The sequence below is a fragment of the Gobio gobio genome (assembly GCF_949357685.1).
Source record: "Gobio gobio genome assembly, chromosome: 13".
In the NCBI taxonomy this organism is placed as follows: Eukaryota; Metazoa; Chordata; class Actinopteri; order Cypriniformes; family Gobionidae; genus Gobio; species Gobio gobio.
In genome coordinates, this window is record NC_137106.1 from 12,937,443 (window position 1) to 12,957,828 (window position 20,386).

Here is a 20,386-nt window from a genome sequence, read left to right on the forward strand (position 1 = left end):
ATTTGTTACGTATTATTGCATTGTACATAGCTCACCAATATATTACTGGAACTAGTGGCTTCGGCTTTTATGTGAATAAATCCAGTAATTTTCTCTTGCAAAGTTTTGGTCTGTCATGTTCTTCCAGCCTACTTCACATCATAGCAGCAGTTTAATATATTGATGTTACGACATTCCCTAGGCCTTTTAAAGATCGTAACATTAACATTAAAGCTACACTGTGTGATATTTTCCCCCATCTAGCGGTGAAAAGGTATATGACCATCCAGTGAATATTAGTTTCTGTTCCTCTCAATTCCGATTTCGTTTTAACACCTACGGTGGCCGATTTAGTCCAAGATTAACATGGCTTCCAGTTCGACCTCGTCCACATTCGACACGGTGCCATCGAAGTGTTAAAACGCAAAAGGCGAAGCTTTAATTTATGGGTATGTCCCTCTTTGGCTAATGTACTTTCAAGATGGAGGGGCAAGATGGCGACCGGCATTCGAACCCCTTACCCGTATGCATTTTCAATGGCATATTATAAACTTACGAGAATACTTTATTACTTGAAAGAAGTAAATATACATTAATAAGCACACATATTTTTGAAAGAACTAAGTGTTTTTAGCCAAGAATAAACTAAAAAAGTTACACAGTGTAGCTTTAAAGATTCTTCTTTCAAAACCATTAAAAATCTTACCGACCCCAAAGTTTTGTATATGTATTTTATATATTCATACTATATAATCATGTTCCCCATCAATCATGTAATATGCATATAATCCTAAAAAGCATCACAGAAAAGCAGGATCTCTGATTAGCCGTGACTCACGTCAGAAGAACACCAGTCCTGAAACATGGCAAGAATGTGGCGTAGCTGCATCTGGAGGGTAAATCCTGCCTCCCATTCCGGCTCCACTTCAACATGCTGACCAAACTGCCTCCTCACCTCCTCCATCCCCTGCCATCAAAGAATGAAACTCAATGAAGCTACAGATCGAACCAAACTACAGCCTTTCAGGCAAAAAGCCTTTTGACGAGAGAAGGCATTACCTGCATACAGCAAAGGAAGCGGAGAAAGACGCATAAGCCTTCGAGGAACTTCACCCTCAACGCCTCCGTCCACACAGAGGGCTTACTGATTAGAATGTACCTGAGAACGTCAAAATGAAACCAATCTGCATTGAGCCAACTGATCAAAATAAACAGAGCTGCTTTTATTTTGCATAATTCAAGGGTTGTGTGTAGACCTGAGGTCATGGAAGATAACTTGAACCCGGAAGAACTTGTCGGGGTTGTGGCCCTGGAAGTGGAAGCGGTGGTTGTTGTCCAGATGTTCCCTCATCATCTCCTTTACAGTGTCTATTATGACCTTGATGACGTTGCCCTCCTCTATCAACTGCCTAGCCTGAAAAAAAGAGAGAAAATTGTTAAATAGCTTTAGCCTTTAAATTGACTTTATTGGTTAGTTCCCTCAAAAATGAATGTTGTTTGATTTACATACAGTACACTCTCTTAAAAATAGAGGTATAATAATAGTAGATAATAGATCATTAGTGACATCAATGGTTCCATGACGAACCTTTAACAACCATGAAACATTTTCAATGCACAAAAGGTTCTTTAGATTCTAAAATGTATGGTCCATACAACTTGAGTCAATCAGTTGAACAAGAGTCTTGACTCCTGATTTACACCAGTAAATTTACAAATTGGAGTAAAACACCATTTACAAATCAGACATCACTCAAGATATCAAGATATTCAGGTTCTATTCAGGTTTCTTACACTGATAAATCTGCAATAGTACATGAGTCATTCTTATGATACTTTGTTGTCACTTTGAAGCTTGAAGGCCAGTGTTCACATTTACTTTCATTTTATGAAAAGTCAACAACAGGATATTCTTACAAAATTCCCCTTTTGTGTTCCACTGAAAGGACGTCACAAAGGTTTAGAATGACAAAGGGGTGAATAAACAATGACAGAATTTTCGGTTACACTTTATTTTAAGGTGATGTAGTTACATTGTACTTACTCAAATAAGTACTGAGTAATATTAATTAGATACATGCACTTACTACAGAGTTACGCTTAGTGTTAGGGCTTGGTTTAGGGTTAGTTACTTGTAATTATGCATAATGTACTGTTTTTACTACAGTAAGTACATGTAGTAATGTGTAACTATGTCACCTTAAAGGTCCTGTTCTTCGTGATCCCATTTTTCAAACTTTAGTTAGTGTGTAATGTTGCTGTTAGAGCATTTATAATACCTGTAAAATTATAAAGCTCAAAGTTCAATGCCAAGCGAGATATTTTATTTAACAGAAGTTCCCTTTCAAAGCCTACAGCGAACGGCTGGTTAGGACTACATCCTGGTATTTCCTGCTTTAATTACGTCAGTAGAGCAGTATGTCGACTAACCTCCGCCCACAAGAACACACGAAAAAGGGGGCGTGGTCTTGTTGCTCCCGCGAGGAGAATAGGAAGTGTTGCGTTCGGTTGCGTTCGTATAGTTTGTTTGTTGCCATGTCGTCGAGATGCTGTTATTTTCATCCCGGAGTCAAGTCACCTTTGTTTGGCTTTCCCAGGGACGCTGTACTTAGAGATCATTGAGCGCATGCATCCCCGTTATGGTGAGAGGCGTGACCTTTCCGGTAACGTGCGCTCTGCGTGCCCTAAGCTGCTGTCGAATCACAACACGGGAACCGCTGGCACAATCAGAACTCGTTACGTATTTCTGAAGGAGGGACTTCATAGAACAGGGAAATCTTTCAAGCCGTTTTGAGGACAGTGAAGACAGCAGTATACAGATAAGTAAATTGTGTGAAAAATACTGTGTTTTTTTACACGCGAAACATGAACACATGTTATATTGCACACTGTAAACACAATCAAAGCTTCAAAAAAACACGAAAAACGGGACCTTTAAAATAGTTACCGAATTTTCCTTTGTAGGTAAACTGAAGACTGGAGATATTGGACTGGAGAGGTTCAAGTACCATTTACAAGTATAAATACAGCTGCGAGCAGCAATTATCGAGGTTCAAGCATTTAAGGCCTTTAAGCAGATGCGTAAAAAGATATTATGTTTAATTTAGCAAGCATGTTACCACTCATAGATGGAAAAGACCATTTACAGCCAATACAGGCAATTTACTAAGGCAAAAGTAAGGTTTTTTTAAAGATTTTTTGACAGCACCACCTCTTGCCCGATCTCCACCACTTTTTTTTTAGTTGTCCTCAGAGTGTGCCCACACATATGGGTGTAAATATAAGTTATTATATTTATGAGAGCATAAAAATGACCCATGGACGACAAAAATTTCCTATCAATATTTTTACATTTAATTTAAGTAGTAACCTCAAATGCTTTGAACACAATGGATCTCTAGTTATTAATTAGGTTTAATGAAATGACACAGAAAAATGCTGCACATTTTAAACACATGATTGCTGTAATTTCATCATACCAACGTGGGAACAGTGAAGATTTGCACAGACAACGCTGTGATCGAGATGTTCCTCTGATGGTCATCACTGATGAAGTCTTCCTGAAGCTGCTTGTAATGCTGAAACATGTTGCACACACACGTTAGACCTCATCTCAGCTGCTTTGGAAATGCCAAGCATGTGACAAGTGTAAAACAACTACAACATGACTCAAACATTAAAATATATGTGAAATGATATGCAGCTGTAAAATTATACCTCTGTGAATTTCATGGCAAACTGCCTCTTGTATTCGGTGTCCATCAGTAAACTAGTGAAAATTAACTCATGGATGACCTTGCGAGCTCCTGAGGAGAGTTATAAAAAAACAACTGATTTAGAGACAGTACTAAGAAGATCTTTCTAGATTTTAAACATATTTAAATTATTCACTACATGATTATCATGGCCAAAAGAATTCACAATAACAATATATTGTGATATTTATATAGAAATCTTAAATGCTCAAATCAGCAATAATGGTCAGTCAAAGTCCTCTTTTTTGAAGAGTCACACCATTGCATTCAAAAGGAACAATTACAACCAGTTTTAAATAACTTCCTTCTGTGAACTAATGTGGCTTATCATCACAGAATGAGGCAAAAATGATATTATTTTATTGTATTCTATACAGTGATAAAGGCTATTGGCATTGCGTTATAAATATACATTACCCTTATGAAAAATATCATGATTATTGTCAATACCGGTATATCACGACACCCCTATTGTAGAGATTGCAATATTTACCTTTATAAAGTTTGGCATCATGCAGCATGAGTCGACTGATCAAGCAGAGTTTATTGTTGTCAGCGGCCGGCTCCAAAGCCACCTGGCAGAACACCTCCCTGAGGCCAACTACAGAACCAATGACAACGACAAAACCTCAACATTTTTTATAAACATAAGCTACTTAAAAGCAGGTCTCAAAACCCTGGTTAATAATAATTTGTTACATTTATATAGCTTTTTTCTGGGTACTCAAAGCACTTTACATATAGAAGTGGGGAATCTCCTCAACCACCACCAATGTGCAACATCCACCTGGATGATGCGACGGCAGCCATATTGTGCCAGAACGCCCACCACACACCAGCTGATTGGTGGAGAGGAGACAGAGTGATGAAGCCATCAGTATATGGGGATTATTAGGAGGCCATGATGGACAGAGGCCAATGGGCAAATTTGGCCAGGATGCCGGGTAGGGATGGGCGATATGGCCTAAAATCCATATTGCGATCTACAAAACACACCAGGTTCAGAAGAGTTCACTTGGGAATCAGACTACACTCATATTTCACTTTAGTGTTCACACTAAATATTGATTACTCACCCTCATGTCATTTCAAACCTGTTAGACTTCCGTTCATCTTCAGAACACAAATCAAGTTATTTTTGATGAAATCTGAGATCTTTCTGTCTCTTCATTGACAGCTACACAACAACAACTTTGACGCTTCAAAAAGTTAATAAAGAGATAAAACTAATCCGTATGAATTGAGCGTAGTCCATAATTTTCTGAAGAGACACGATTGATTTACGTGATCAACAGATTGAATTTAGGCTCTTATTCACATTATATACATTCATCAACTGACACATCAGTTGCAGTAAACGGAAGATCAAGCATGTTCACTGGATGTGCGAGAACCAATGAGGTTCATTCTCGTGTGTTACGCAGCACGTCTGAGTGTTTTGTTCGGTTGAGCTTCTGTTTATGTTCGCTGATCAATGTTGATATGTGAATAAACATAAATTCAATCATATAAAGCGATCATGTCTCTTTAGAAAATTTGGACTAAACCGCTCAATTCTGGTACTACCAAGGACAAATCGCCGTAAAAAAGGTGATCGTGCCTTTGCAGTTATGGGACCGAGATTATAGAATGAGCAGCCTCTTCCTATTAGATTGGCAAAATCTCTACCAGTATTTAGGACCTTGCGGAAAGCTCATTTAGCATTGACACCGTATAACAGTTAAACGATGTGATACATGTGGTTTCGGCGATGTTTGAATTGTTAATATGTTTCTAAAGCACCTTGGTCAACTCCTGTTGTTTTTAACAGTGCTATATAAATACAAAGAAAGAAAGAAAAGAAAGAATTCATATGGAATCGTTTTATGATCTCTTTGAGAACGTTTCGAAGCGTCAACGATTTCAGTTGCATAGCTGTCAACAGAGGAACAAAAGATCTCAGATTTAATTAAAAATATCTTCTTTTGTGTTCCGAAGATGAACAAAAGTCTTACGGGTTTAGAATAACATGAGGTTGAGTAATTAATGACAGAATTTTCATTTTTGGGTCTGGACCCAAAAATAAAATGATCCATTTAGTCCTACTTCGCTTAGCGTTCACATTGTCATTTTTAACACAGAAAATGACGTATATTTTGCGACGTAACTTACCAAACAATGCGCTAAATGCGCTTATATTTGTGTACACGTGATAGTATTTTTACCAGCTGAGAACTCACGAAGAGCTTGAAAATATGTAAAGGAGTCAAAACAGGGCTAGGAATTCCTCCGTTACACACACACACACACACACATTTACATTGAATGATTTATCAGACGCTTCTATCCAAAGTGACTTTGTTTATCATTTATCGTTGTCAAACGAAGATCTGCTGCAAGGAAACATGGTTCTGATGCCTGCACCAAACTGTAATGGGCCACACAGAGGGCAAAAGCAGGTATGCTTGAGAATTTGCATCTTCTGACATGTCATGTTTTTGTTTCGTTCAGATGTCTGTTTAACTGTCGAACAGTTTGTTTGGTGCGCACCAGGGATCGGATGACAGTGGATGACACACTCAGAAGGGCTGAATCTCTGTTTGCACTATAGATTCAGAAGGGCTTACTACAGCCATGAAAAGAATGCTGTGAAAAGTATTGTATTGTTTTAAAAATGGAACAGTTACAAATAAGAACCAGTTCTTAGTTTACGAGTCCTCAATGCTCCCAATGGTCTACCTGAGTAGCCAATGATCTTCTGGAACCATGCGCCAAGTCTGAGGGCGAAGGTCTGATGAGCCATAACAGCAGAGTGAAGAATCTCCACCCGCAAAGGTTTCTGGATAATGTGCTCTGAGTTACGCTGCAGAGGAAATACAAATGTGGGTAAACAAATGTTAAATAGTCATTACATCTATAAAACGCTACAAAAAAATGGATGTATATAAAGAGTGTACAAGTCTGTTTACCCTGATATTATCCTTGGCGTCTTGACAGGATCTGAGGGTACCTCTCTTCACTGCTTTCCGCCCCTGACATTATAATAACAGCACTAATGAAAAGTCTGTACGTTGACCATGTAAGACCACGTGGAAAGTGGATGCTCAGAACACTCACTTCCTTGTCAATGAGTGCAGTGTAGATTTGAGCCTGATTCTGGTCACAGGCGATGGCTCGCTGAAGTGTGTAGATGACGTGGTCGTATGAGTGATGTTCATCGTTGTAGAGCACACAGTAGTAGGTGTCTTGTTTCACTCTAGACACAATATTAAACAACATTAACCTTGTACTTTTTTTTTTTTTTTTAACCAGTGAACCAGTTTTAGTAACTGCATCTCACTTTGGCTTCAGCTCTTCTGATAGTTCATTGTTCTCTTCCCAAACCAGCATGTCTGTCGTGTACCGCAGCAACAGCTGGAACAGCGTCTGGGCCCTTTCTTGAAGATCTGGATCCATCACACACTCATCCTGTGACACACATAACGGCAACTGTCACAGAGAGTCCTTTCATTTTAGTTGTTCACAGAATGGTTATACTTGTTTTGTTCTCACCTACAAAAATCTATTAATTCATCTAGAAGTAAATATTTTGATAAATGTCCAAGCTGCTAATTTCCATAGAATGAAAGTGAATGGGGACTTCAAAGCTGATATATACCGTTTCTCACAAAAGTAAATACACCCCTCACATTTCAGCAACTATTTTATTATATGTTTTATTTGATATACTTTAGAATAGTCATTGTGCAGTATATAGCAGTATAGATGTACTGTCCTCTAAAAAAAAAACTCAACATACAGCCATTATTGTCTAAATAACTGGCAACAAAAGTGAGTACACCCTAAGTGTCCAAAGTGTCAATATTCTGTGTGAGCACAATTTTGTTATCTAGCACTTCTAGCATTTATTATATATGGCAAAGCTGAATTTTTAGCATCATTACTTTAGTATTCAGAAATCATTCTAATATGCTGATTTGCTGCTCAAGAAACATCTATTATCAATGTTGATTATTATTTGTGTAAACCATGACCCAGCTTTCAGAGGTTCAGACAAACAGCATTTGAAATAGAATTTACAATAGAACATTACATACGCGTCATAAAGGTTTTTAATGTCATTTTTGAACAATTTAATGCATCCCCACTGAATTAAAGCATTAACTTCTTACTGACCCCAAACTTTGTAATAGTAGAATATGGGGTAATAAATTAAATTTCAGAGCTAGAGTGGATGAGAAGATTTTCAGTGAATAATGAATTAAACCCTGGCCTTTGTCTCACATGACTTCAGTAGATTTGAAATATAGTGCATGAGTCATGTGGACTATTTTAATGATACCTTTATTTTTGTTTTTGAAGCTTGATATCTCCAGTACCCATTCAGTTTCACAGTGAATGGGTACTGTGAAAGTACCCATTCAGGGAAAAGAACAGCTTGGACATTCTGCTAAACATCTCCTTTTGTGTTCCACAGAAAAAACGAAAGTCATACGGGTTTGAAACAACAAATGATGTTGAGAATTTAAATTTTGGGGGTGAATAATTCCTTTACGATCTTTTAAGTGTCTTTATTAGTTATTTTAGGCACAGCAGGCTCGCAGAGGGAAACTTTTTTTTTATATCACAAAAACAACTCACTGTTGTTTATTCTCATTTGTATATCCGTCTGATATCCGTTCGGAAATTCAAGCTCCCAAAGGTCTACAGCAGTAACCTTCTAAAAATCCTCAATTTATTGAACACCACCAGAAGATCACAATCCGTAATCTCCTAAAAGCCAGTCACTCCACACTGCGCAAGCAGCAAAAACATAGGACACAAAACATGGCAGACCCTTTGAGCAGGATATGATGTTTGTTGTGATTTGGTTTCTAATGCCCATCTGTCATGTTCATTGTGTGCATGTTTAGATCTTTCCTGAGGGTGTCAAAGATAAAAAGGCACCTGCTGTTTTCCAACAAAGGTAAGGATAATGTGAGTGGCCATTAGTGAGTGTGGATCTGGTGCCTGATCTGATCACGGCGGATATATTGAATTATCTGACCGCTGAAGCAGACCATCTGCTTTCCAGGCCAAAATCCAGGCACACAGCTAGAAATCAGTACATCCTCACTTTTGATGGAATACTGGGATTTAAATTAACGGAGTGTCTATTTACACCAAATTTACACCTTGTTGGCAAGTACTATTTGCACTAGCTCTGCCAAACAATGCCTTGTTGTGCCAAACAAGATTAAAAACAGACACGCTCTTCTCCCTTTTCCCGTCACATACCACATCAGAAAGGCATTTACTTTCAATAAAAATTAAGAAAATGTTTTAAAAATGGAAATAAAGTGCCTAGCGAAATGTTTAATAATAAAAGCATTTATTGGGTAGGGTTAGGGGTAGGTGTAGGGAGGGCTTTTATTGTCCCATGAATTAATAATTTTAATAAATATAATCATTTACACTACACTCAATGTTATTATTGAATCTTGTTAATGTATAAAAATACTGAGGTGCAAATAATATGTATCTGTCAATAAAGTATAAATAGCATTTAATTACTGTTAACACCTAGCCTGACGTCATACTCAATTCTAATCAGAATATGAGTCTGATACTGCTCCGTTGGGCTGTGATTATGGGGCGTGTTTCAACCGAACCAGGAAAGACTTCAATTGGATAGACCTACAACCAATCAGAGCAACGGAGAGACGCATAACGTTAGTTGTCAAATGTCAACAGAACTCAACTGCACAAAGTGTTGCCAAGTCCACGGGTTGAAGCGACCCCAATTATGTGATATACAGACCCAGGAATGCGAATTTTAGCTGCCAGCCCTGCCAAAATAACACATATTTTACCCCCAAATGCCTTTTTTTCCCGGAGAACCCCCCCGGAAAGCTATTGGGCTTGTTTTTGGCTAGTTTTGAGGAACGTTAGCAATTGGGCGGGTTTTATTGTAAAAACTTGGCAACCCTGTCTGCATGCACGCTCTATGCCGTAAACGATCTTTGCCGGTGTTGTAAAAAAAGAATTTAAGGATACACAGAGTACTTACCAACACGATCATCATTTCTGAGAGAAACAGTAAAGGTGAACGCATATACGAACAAGTTCTCCATTTAGGATTAGAATTCAACCCAAGAGCCTTCGATGACGTGGATCATTACGTTACTGTTTATCATCTGTCCATCATCGTCTAAAGCCTGCCCTGACAATTTCATTGGTCCGAACAGTTTCTGTTCGGGCATAATTACTTCTCTACCGATCAAGTCCAGACCGAACTGCCCGAGTTAAAATGTTGTGGGCGGGGCTAAATTCTGCTGGCATCCAGGCTAGTTAACACCTATTGCAAAGAACTTCTACTTTTACATGGTGTAAATAGAATATATCACTATTTTCACTTAGTATGATATTTCACTTAGTATATAGCATCTACAGATATTTGCACTCAGTGTAATTAGCATCTATTTGCCTTAAATTAATTTTTATGACACCAACAAGTCTGTCAGTTTAATTCTAAAATATTTATTTACTTGTACAACAACTCTCATGAAAGACTTTACTTATTGTTCTACCCCTGTAGTCCCTGTTTTTTTCCAGCTGGTTTTGCATCACAGCCCTTCCTGTGTGTCACTTTCCCACACACAGTTTTTTCCCACAGAGGGAGGGTTAGCAAACGCAGGGGCAGAACGGCTCCTCTGACCTCAAGGCAGGAAGTTAGTTCAACAATGCTGTTCTTGGAAAAAAAAACTACAACAACCTTAACATCGATAAGCTTCTGGAGAATGAACTGTACCGTTTCCATAGCAACTGAAGTGCCAGGGTCGTGTTTAGAGCAGCAGGGGCCGGTCTTCCAAGCCTCCAAGTCTCCACAATCGCAAAAACCTCCGCCCGCTGAGGCATGCATCTGCGATTGCAACATAAATAATAATAATAATTAAAATACATCATGATATATATGAATATAATTTAATTTGATAGAGGTATTTGTAATAAATTACATTTTTCACACATAAAAAAAAACAGTAAACAGTAAAACTTTACTTGTAGAGAGAACAGCATTGAGAAAAAAAAATTGCCAGTATATATTATCAAGGTTCATCACAGTTAGTTTGATAAAATAATAATAATAGTAAATAATAATAATAATGAGAGCATGTACCTTGTAGCGATGACTTTTGTGCACACTCTTCTGGAAGCATTCTATGCAGAGTACACAAGTGGGATCTATTGCACAGTCCCTAGAAATACATATAAGAATGATTCAAAGAAAGGAAAGCAATGGTGTCAAATGCAGCCTATACATTTTCAGTAACACTGAACAGGGCTCCTCATAAAAACTTAATTGAAGCAGAAGTTATTCGACTCCAGTGTTCGGTTAATATAGTTTTTCCTTATTGGCTAATGCTTAAAAAAAGAACAATAATTGAATTATAATATACAATATAGAACATTAATAATCGGGTGAACTAATGATTCATTCACAAAGAGAGCCATTTACTTCAATCTTGAATCAGCCATTTGAACGAATCGTTTGACTTACTCAAAGACATTTACGTAGTTTCTTATTTAGAGTATATCAGGGTAATTTCATTTAAAAAATAAAAAAAAAACCATTAAAGGTATGGTTTACCCAAAAATGAAAATTTCATCTGTCATCATTTACTCAAACTCATGGCAGTTTAAGCCTAAAAGTTTGTGTAATAAATTAAATTCTTCTGAATCAAATATAATATTTCTATCTAAAGCTAATTTTGTTAGCCTGGACGCCAGCCGAATTTAGCCCCGACCACAACATTTGATTCGTTGTGAACCAACTATGCCCGAACAGGAGCTGTTCCGACCAATAAATTGTCAGGGCGGGCTTTATACGATGATGGACAGATGCTCAACAGTAACGTAAGCATTCACGTCACCAAAGAGCGCTTGGGTTGAATTCGTTCTAATCCTAAATGGAGAACTTGTTCGCATATGCATTCACCTTTACTATTTCTCTCAAAAATGATGATCGTGTTGGTAAGTACTCCATGTGTGAATGCCTGTTATTTACATTGCTTCTTCCGATCTCTTATATTGGGCACTTTTTGCACTGAAATTGGCTTATTCTTACTATTGACATTGAAAATGATGCATGTGTTTTTCTGAGGGATTGCCGTTTTGACAGTTTACACCTGGACATATAGTCATATTTGCGAATTATCTTTAATGTATTTGCCCTGTTTTGATCTGATTATTTTTTACAACACCGGCAAAGATCGTTTACACTCATCTCCTTCTTCTACTTCTTACAGCGTGCGTGCAGTTGAGTTCTGCTGTCATTGACTCGCATTCATTTTGGCGTCACTTTGACAGCGAATATCTTTACATCTGAGGCGTTTAAAGACTCCGTTTGTCCATTGTTTATTTCTAAAGAAACACGACAATGTATAAAAGGCTCCATTACCTTGTATCTTACACTATCGCCCCATAGAAACCGTTTTTGTAAAAATAGGATAGACAGGAGGAGAAGCTCGCAGGCAATCTTTTACTGTCTATGAGGCAATCGGGGGGACGTGGAGGCATAAAGTCAGATAAAGTCAAGGGAGAAGCATGGGGAGAAGCAAAGAGCCAAAAACAACGGGACAAAATATTTCAACAACGTGATTCAGATTTCACTTTGCACAACTACTACAAGACTTACAACTGTCAGACTGGTTGCTCACGTCACATCTACGTCGTCAAGCTCAGTCTGAGGCTGCGCAGTACGCTCAGCCATCAGGAAGGGAGTGCTTCTAATTTACTTCACTATGGGGTCGCTGTGTCCATTTCATTTACTGTCTATGATTCTAACTTAAACACCTCTGATTGGCCATTGCGTTCAAGAGATGAATGACATGTCGATCATTAGCTGCATTGCTTAACACTGCAAAAGCACGTTGTTAGAAACATTTGATGCTCGCCAGAGCATAAACACAGATGATACGCACTGGATAGTTTGCCAAATCGCCAGTATGCTACTATTGCGAAGAAAACTGATCCTAGACCAGCAGTTATAAGTCTAAACGCAATCAGAAGCAGTAGCAGGCAGTGGCTTTTGAGTCTCAAGTCCGAGGCCAGGGGTAGCCTTGCCCAGGCATACACACTCTCTGTCTATGATTATTTAACTTTGTCTATTGTTCTTATTCTGTTCATTGGTTATTTTAGGCCTATTTATAAATGGATTTTGTTGTTTTCATGAAACTGTTGGCTCACATTTAACTCATCTTAAAGGTAACCGTACTTAAGTAAACTGCGTAGGAGGCTGGCACAGACGAAAATAAATTGTTGAATTAAGTCGTTATCTTTGTTTGTTTTTTGCGCACAAAAATGTATTCTCGTTCATAAAATTAAGGTTGAACCACTGGAGTCACATGGATGATTTTAACAATGTTTTTCCTACCTTTCTGGACCTTGAAAGTGTTCATTAAATAGCTGTCTATGGAGGGGTCAGAGAGGTCTCGGATTTCATCAAAAATATCTTCATTTGTGTTCAGAAGATGAACGAATGTTTTATGGGTTTGGAACGACATGAGGGCGAGTAACTAATGACAGAATTTTCATTTTCGGGTGAACTAACCCTTTAATCTTCTAATGAATTTTTATCCCATGTATTGTAAAATGATGTAATTTGAGAGTAGGCATTGGGGTCCACCCTATTTCACCAAGGTCCACCCACTTTAAAATTTCTGGCCTCGCCACTAACTTGAAAAAGTTTGCATTATCCACAAAACGAAGCTGAACAATGCGCATCTAAAAGCCTAAATACCGGCCCATCAATAAGTCTTGCTGTACTTCTTACAAACATATATAGGAGTATGTTCGCTGGGGCGCCACAGCAAAATGGCTGCCCACTTCTCTGGTGTGTGTACACCATTTGCAGTGAGTGTGTGTGTGTGTGTGTGTGTGTGTGTGTGTGTGTGTGTGTGTGTGTGTGTGTGTGTGTGTGTGTGTGTGTGTGTGTGTGTGTGTGTGTGTGTGTGTGTTCACTACTCCTAATGTGTGTGCACTCACTTGGATGAGTTTAATGCAGATGACAAATTCCAAGTATGGGTTACCGTACTTGGCCTTCACTTTTCACTTTCAGTTGATGGTGACTGCATAAACTGCTAAGTATATTATTAAGTGGTCTCCATTCTAACCTGCATGAGTAGACTGTCTCGCCCTCTTTAAAGACACGTCCACACGGCTGAGCTGATGAGCTGCTGTTGTATTGCTGTAGCTTCTCCAGGCCGACACATGGGTCCTCTCCAAAAAGAAAGCACTCCAAAGGATACAGGAGGCGTTCCTCAACCTTTTGCTCCTCCTCTCCTTGTTGTGGCTCTCTCTCTAAGCAGTAAATAAGGGGGACCTGCTCCCCCAAATAGCTGAGAATAGCAGCCCCTCTGTTTGAAGCCTCCTGCCATTTCTGGTGGCAAAAGAGAAAGAGCACAAACAATATAATAAAATAACTTTTTATTGCAAAAAGCACATAAGACAGGGAACAACAAATTCAATTGAGGCAAAAACACAGAGTTTGAATTTGAGAAGCAATGAATAAAAAAATTCTATAAAATAAAATTTAAAAAAAGGAGCAAGGGTGAAGACAAATTTGTAGCCGATATAGACATCAAATATTTATTATTTTAGTATATTTTTTTATAATAAACTAACTAAATACATTAAATAATCATATGAAGAAATATGCAATTTATAATTTTATATTTAAAAAAATAAAATTACATTTTAGCAAACAAAACTTCCTCCTCAGTCCAAAAGTTGCCAGGACCACTTTTATGGTGCGTTTGTGAGCTTTATGATGGGAGAAAGCTTTAGATCCAATTCATTGTAATTGCATGGAAAAGAGCGACTAGCACACTTTCAGAAAAAATTGTTCTTTTGTTTTGTATGGAGCAGCATAGTTTAAAAAAAATTTATATTAATAATAATTGTAAAACTGTGAAAGTCAAGCTTGACAACATCTAAAGATTTTCTTTATTGTTGGCACAATCCAAAGTCCGGGGTCCGTTCTTCATACGTCGCTTAATACATCTGAGATGACTTGACAGATCCCAGATCTTTTAATCGTGGTAACTGATCTCTGGATAATTTGCGGATTGGATTCAAATATCTGGATTAAGTTATCTGAGATTACTGCGCGTTCTTGTGTTTCCTGAAGAGGGCAGATGTATCGATACTCGAAACCACGATCAGTAATGCAGCGATTGGCTGACGTCCACAGCAACGTAATGACATCATATAATTAAAAAAGCCACTTGGCAAAAAAAATGACACAAAAAACCCCCCACAAATTTCTGGATCTTTATAAGGAAACAGCCAAACCAACATTAAAAAGTTATAAGAGAGAAATGATAAAAGTTTTTTTCTTTAAAAAACATGATTCCCAATTATTTATATTCAAGATTGTATAGTACTTGTACATACTTTACATTATTATTTCAATGTTGTACTTAGCAATTAATTACATTTTTTATTTAATTTGAAGCAGATTTGTTACGTGTCAGCATTAATTAACGTTTCTTAAAGCTACACTGTGTAACTTTTTTAGTTTATTCTTAGCTAAAAACACTTAGTTCTTTCAAAAATATATGTGCTCATTAATGTATATTTACTTCTTTCAAGTAATAAAGTATTCTCGTAAGTTTATAATATGCCATTGAAAATACATACGGGTGAGGGGTTTGAATGCGGGTCGCCATGTTGCCCCTCCATCTTGAAAGTACATCAGCCAAAGAGGGACATACCCATGAATTCAAGCTTCGCCTTTCGCGTTTCAACACTCGATGGCACCGTGTCGAATGTGGACGAGGTCGAACTGGAAGCCATGTTAATCTTGGACTAAATCGGCCACCGTAGGAGTGAAAACGAAATCGGAATTGAGAGGAAGAGAAACTAATATTCACTGGATGGTCATATACCTTTTAACCGCTAGTTTGGGGAAAATATCACACAGTGTAGCTTTAAGGGTCAAGAGCTGCGCTACATCAAGCCACTCCCAAAATATCTGTCATCACTGAAATGAATGCACGGCTCAGAGTAACTGTGTGTAAGACTCCAATAAAATTATAGTAATTATTCTATCATTATCATTTATCTATTATAACTTTTATGTTGGTTTGGTCGTTTGGCTGTTTCCTTATAAAGGTCCAGAAATTCACGGGGGGTTTTTGTGAAATTTGTCAAGTTTTTTGCCAGGTGGCTTTTTTAATTATATTAATTATTTAATCATTACGTTACTGTCTTAACGCCAGCCAATCGCTGCATTACTGATCGTGGTTTTGAGTATAGATACATCTGCCCTCTTCAGGAAACACAAGAACACGCAGTAATAAGCCTACAGACATGTTGCTATGACAGCAAGTCCAGGATGAAAGTCGAAGAACCAAACAATCCAAGATCATGCCAAATTGTCAACAATCAAATCCAGCTAACTGAGTTTTAGCGAGGTACGAAGAACGGACCCCTGAGCACAGTCTTCCCAATCTTTTTACAAATATCTCTTGTGAAAACTGATTATTGTGAAGGCGAGGAAGAAACATTTTAACTATAACAAATGAATCAAATATATTTTATTATCATTTTTATATTCAATTAAAGTTAATATCAATATAAAAATTAAGTATTTTATGTATAGTTGTATTGATGTACACTGGTGAGCCAAAACATTAAAACCAGTCACGGTTAAGGCAAATATCATTGATCATCTCCTAACAAGGTCACATATTAAGGTCTAGGTAGATTAGATAGTAAGTGAACTTTGACAAGGGCCAAAACAAGGCGACTGGGTCAGAGTATCTCTGAAACCGCAAGGCTTGTGGGTCACTCCTGGTCAACAGTGATGAGAATTTACCAACAGTGGTCCAAGAAGAAACAAACCACAAACCGGCAACAGGGCGTTAGGCGACCAAGGCTCATTGATGCACGAGGGCAACGAAGGCTATCCCGTCTGGTCCCGAACCAACAGAAGGTCTAATGTGGCACAAGTCACACAAAATTGTAATGATGGTTATGGGAGGAATGTGTGACAACACACAATGCATCAAAATTCGCAGACCAACCAGAGTGCCTATGAAGACCCCCGTCTATCATCGAAAGTGCCTACAATGGGAACGTGAGGCGGAACTGGACCTTGGAGCAATGGAAGAAGGTTGCCTGATCCGATGAGTGCCGTATTCTTTTATGTCACGTGGATGGCCGTGTATGTGTGTACTGTTTACCTAAGGAAGTGATGGCACCAGGATGCACTGTGGAATAACAACAAGCCTGTGGAGGGAGTGTGATGCTCTGGGCGATGAACTGCTGGGAAGCCCTGGGTCATACCATTCATGTGGACGTGAATTTGACACCTGCCTAAACATTGTTGCAGAGCAGGTACACCCCTTCATGACAATGGTGTTCCCTGGTGGCCTCTTTCAGCAGGATAATGCACCCTGCCATACTGCACACATTATTCAGGAATGGTTGGAGGAACATGATGAAGAGTTCAAGGTGTTGCCCTGGCATACAAATTCCCCAGATCTCGATACAGTTGAGCATCTGTGGAATGTGCTTGAACAACAACAAGTTCAATCCACAGCGGCTCCACCTCACAACCTACATGACTCGAAGGATCTGTTACTAACGTCTTAGTGCCAGATACTACAAGACAGTGGTTCCCAACCACGTTCCTGGAGGACCCCCAACAGTGCACATTTTGGATGTGTCCTTTGTCTGACACACCCACATCAGGTCTTGGAGTAGCTACTAATGAGCTGTTGACCTGAATCAGGTGTGTTTGATTGAGGAGACATGCAAAATGTGCACTGTTGGGGGTCCTCCAGGAACGTGGTTGGGAACCACTGCTACAAGACACCTTCACCTTTTTACCACTATGTGTGTGTGAAGGGAAAACATTATACCATATAAAGCCTAATATCGATTTCTTACTAACAGAAGCAAGAAGAGATTATGTTTTCATACTCACTGGCAACCCAACCAGACCCAACAGTTGTAGCGGTCTTAACATGGATGGTATTGTTTTGTTTTTGTTTTGTTTTTAAATAAAGTTAGACTCAACCCAGCAAGCAAATGTGCATTTAAAATACATATCATAGCCGTCCAAACACAGCCCATATAATTTGGGCTGTCAGTGAAAATGTAATTTACGTCTAACCATAGTCTAAGAATAGTAATCTAGAACATAAACATGTCAAAGAAATGAAACCAAACACCTTGTAATCGGTGTTGACTTTGCTTACATAATGGAATATCATACATCTCACAAGTTATTTTGGCAAACACGACATGTAACCAAATTCAAGGTTATTTTGGCTAGAAGTGGGTTGCTATATCGGGTCTATAGTTAACCGAGATGGTGAAATGATGGCTATTGCTTGCTTGGAATGACCAATCGTTGAGTAGTTAAATAGCTTTATTTTGCTAGTCAAAATGGGACAAACTAATAAAGAGATTAACATTAACACAGGTTAACATTCATCATAGGAGATTTCAACATTGAAACATTCGATGCCGATAGCATTTTAAGAGTTGGCAAACATATTTTGCACTGAACTGTTATATTTGCGCCCTTTTCTAATTCCTGGATGAAATCATGTTTTTAATTTCCAGCACTGGAACACATTTTTCTCACTCGCCATGGTGGCAAATCTCAGACAGTTTGTAGGCTAAAGCTTTCAGCGGCAATGTGAATTGATGTAATTGACAGACGTGGTGCGCAGCAAATTCAAACAAGAGAACCAATCAAAAGCTAGCCTGACAAGCCAGACCCACATCAAGATGTTGGGTCTGGGAACACACCACTGACAGGGCTCAATCTGAGGGGCAGGATAAACGGTTGTCTTTCAAATTCCCTCTGCACGCAATAGGATAGCGCTACAACCAACCAGAGCAACGAAGAAGGTGAAGCGGAGCTAGTTGATTAAACTCTCGCCGTTTAGCAAAACTCCGAACGCATCTTCCTTTCTTGAGAATGACTTCAGTGCCGTTCTTTGTTCTTTTTTCAAAGAAAAGCTTAACTCCAAGTCTTCCAGAGTCGCGGCCAAAGCCGATTCGAAAGACCGCTGTTCGCCAGCTTCTTTGTTTACGAGTAGCACGCAGAACAGATGAGAAGAAATTGTTGCATAAAGTCGTTATTTTTGTTTGTTTTTTGCACACAAAAAGTAAGAATATTCTCGTTATAGGCGTCACTAGGCCCTTTTTAAAATGTAAAAATTTTTACATTCTGTCCAGCCCCACTAAAAAATGTGTGATATATGAAACTGGCGGGAGGTTTTGGCTTCATCACGTTTTTTAGTCTGCATTAATCAGCGTGTTCTTCAATCCGCTGTGGCGGCGAATAAACTGCACGTCAGAAGCAGAGGTGTGTGAGTCGATCTGAGCCTCATTGGTCTGTCACCGCTCGTCAATGTCAAAATATTTGAGAAAACCAATCAAATCAGAGTAGGCGGGCTTTATGTTCACACAGAAGCTGCTGAGGCTGAGCACGAATTTTAGCAGTAGGACTCAACGTCAAGTGCGAGATATGAAGCTAAATTAAACATTTCATATTTGACAGCTGCTTCTTTAAGTCAGAAATGTTAAACAAATGACAAAAATATTCAGCCAAATTAATACACTTTTGTCTAATTTCGCCATTTTGATTTGACATAGGCCTATGTAATGTAATTAAATAATATAATTAAAAAACAAGAAATATTAACAAAGCCGTTTTCTTCAGATTGGGCATAAGATTAATAGTAATGAATGTGTGCACATTGTGAATTAATAATTCCATTTCTAGCTCTCAGTAAATAAAAAAGTTCAGCTTTTTTCAGCTTGAATTGAATGGTAATACATTTAATACATTTAGTTACCTAGCTTTCCTGTAAGCCTTTGAAAATGATTCATAAAACATAAATATCAGTTAAACATATTTTTCATACAGTTTCTTTACTGACAAAAATGGAAAAACTATATAAGTCATATCTGCCCACTGACATGGTTTTCCAGCTATTGTTATCTCATTTTTTGGCGTTCAGAACATCTTAAAATGCACATATGTAGATCATAGAAATAAAAAATTTCTTGAGGGGCCTTGCCCCTGAAACGAAATAATAAACAGCCAATATCCTAATATGCATACTAATAAGCTACTAGTTAATAGTGAGAATTGAACCCTAAACTAAAGTCTTACCTCACTGGGGGCTGAGCCCCCCTAAAATGAAAATCCTAGAATTGCCCCTGGTTTAACCACTTTTTAACTTACCATGCATTTCCTACCTTTTTGGGCCTTGAAAGTGTTAATTAAATAGCTGTCTATGGAGGGGTCAGAGAGCTCTCGGATTTCATCCAAAATATCTTAATTTGTGTTCTGAAGATTAACGAAGGTCTTATGTACGGTGGCCCAGTAGTGCACAACACAACGAAATTTAAAAAGCATACATAAGTTCACAACACAACGAAATAAATCCACAACACAACGGAATGAAACCACAACACAACGAAATCAAGACAAAACACAACGAAGTCAAGCCGCAACACAAAGAAAAATCCACAACACAACGAAATCAAGCCACAACACAACGAAAAATCCACAACACAACGAAAAGTCCACAACACAACGAAATAGCCACAACACAACGGAAATGCTCCCAACCACTAGGGGACTCTCGGAGTGCGCTAAAGTT

At 38.3% G+C, this 20,386-nt stretch overlaps 1 protein-coding gene across 2 annotated transcripts in view; it reads right to left on the reverse strand.

Annotated features, from left to right (window-relative positions):
• Positions 1–20,386, reverse strand: part of ubr1 (ubiquitin protein ligase E3 component n-recognin 1) — a 50,559-nt gene that overhangs the window by 27,832 nt on the left and 2,341 nt on the right. For both annotated transcript variants that reach the window (XM_079832429.1, XM_079832428.1), the window contains exons 2-14: positions 13,865–14,130; positions 10,870–10,948; positions 10,504–10,614; positions 7,054–7,181; positions 6,831–6,969; positions 6,683–6,745; positions 6,453–6,576; positions 4,228–4,335; positions 3,697–3,785; positions 3,459–3,557; positions 1,236–1,393; positions 1,039–1,138; positions 818–946 (exon numbers count right to left, since the gene is read on the reverse strand). In XM_079832429.1, the coding sequence (XP_079688555.1) occupies positions 818–946; positions 1,039–1,138; positions 1,236–1,393; positions 3,459–3,557; positions 3,697–3,785; positions 4,228–4,335; positions 6,453–6,576; positions 6,683–6,745; positions 6,831–6,969; positions 7,054–7,181; positions 10,504–10,614; positions 10,870–10,948; positions 13,865–14,130 (1,593 nt within the window). The remainder of the gene's footprint in view (positions 1–817; positions 947–1,038; positions 1,139–1,235; positions 1,394–3,458; positions 3,558–3,696; positions 3,786–4,227; positions 4,336–6,452; positions 6,577–6,682; positions 6,746–6,830; positions 6,970–7,053; positions 7,182–10,503; positions 10,615–10,869; positions 10,949–13,864; positions 14,131–20,386) is intronic.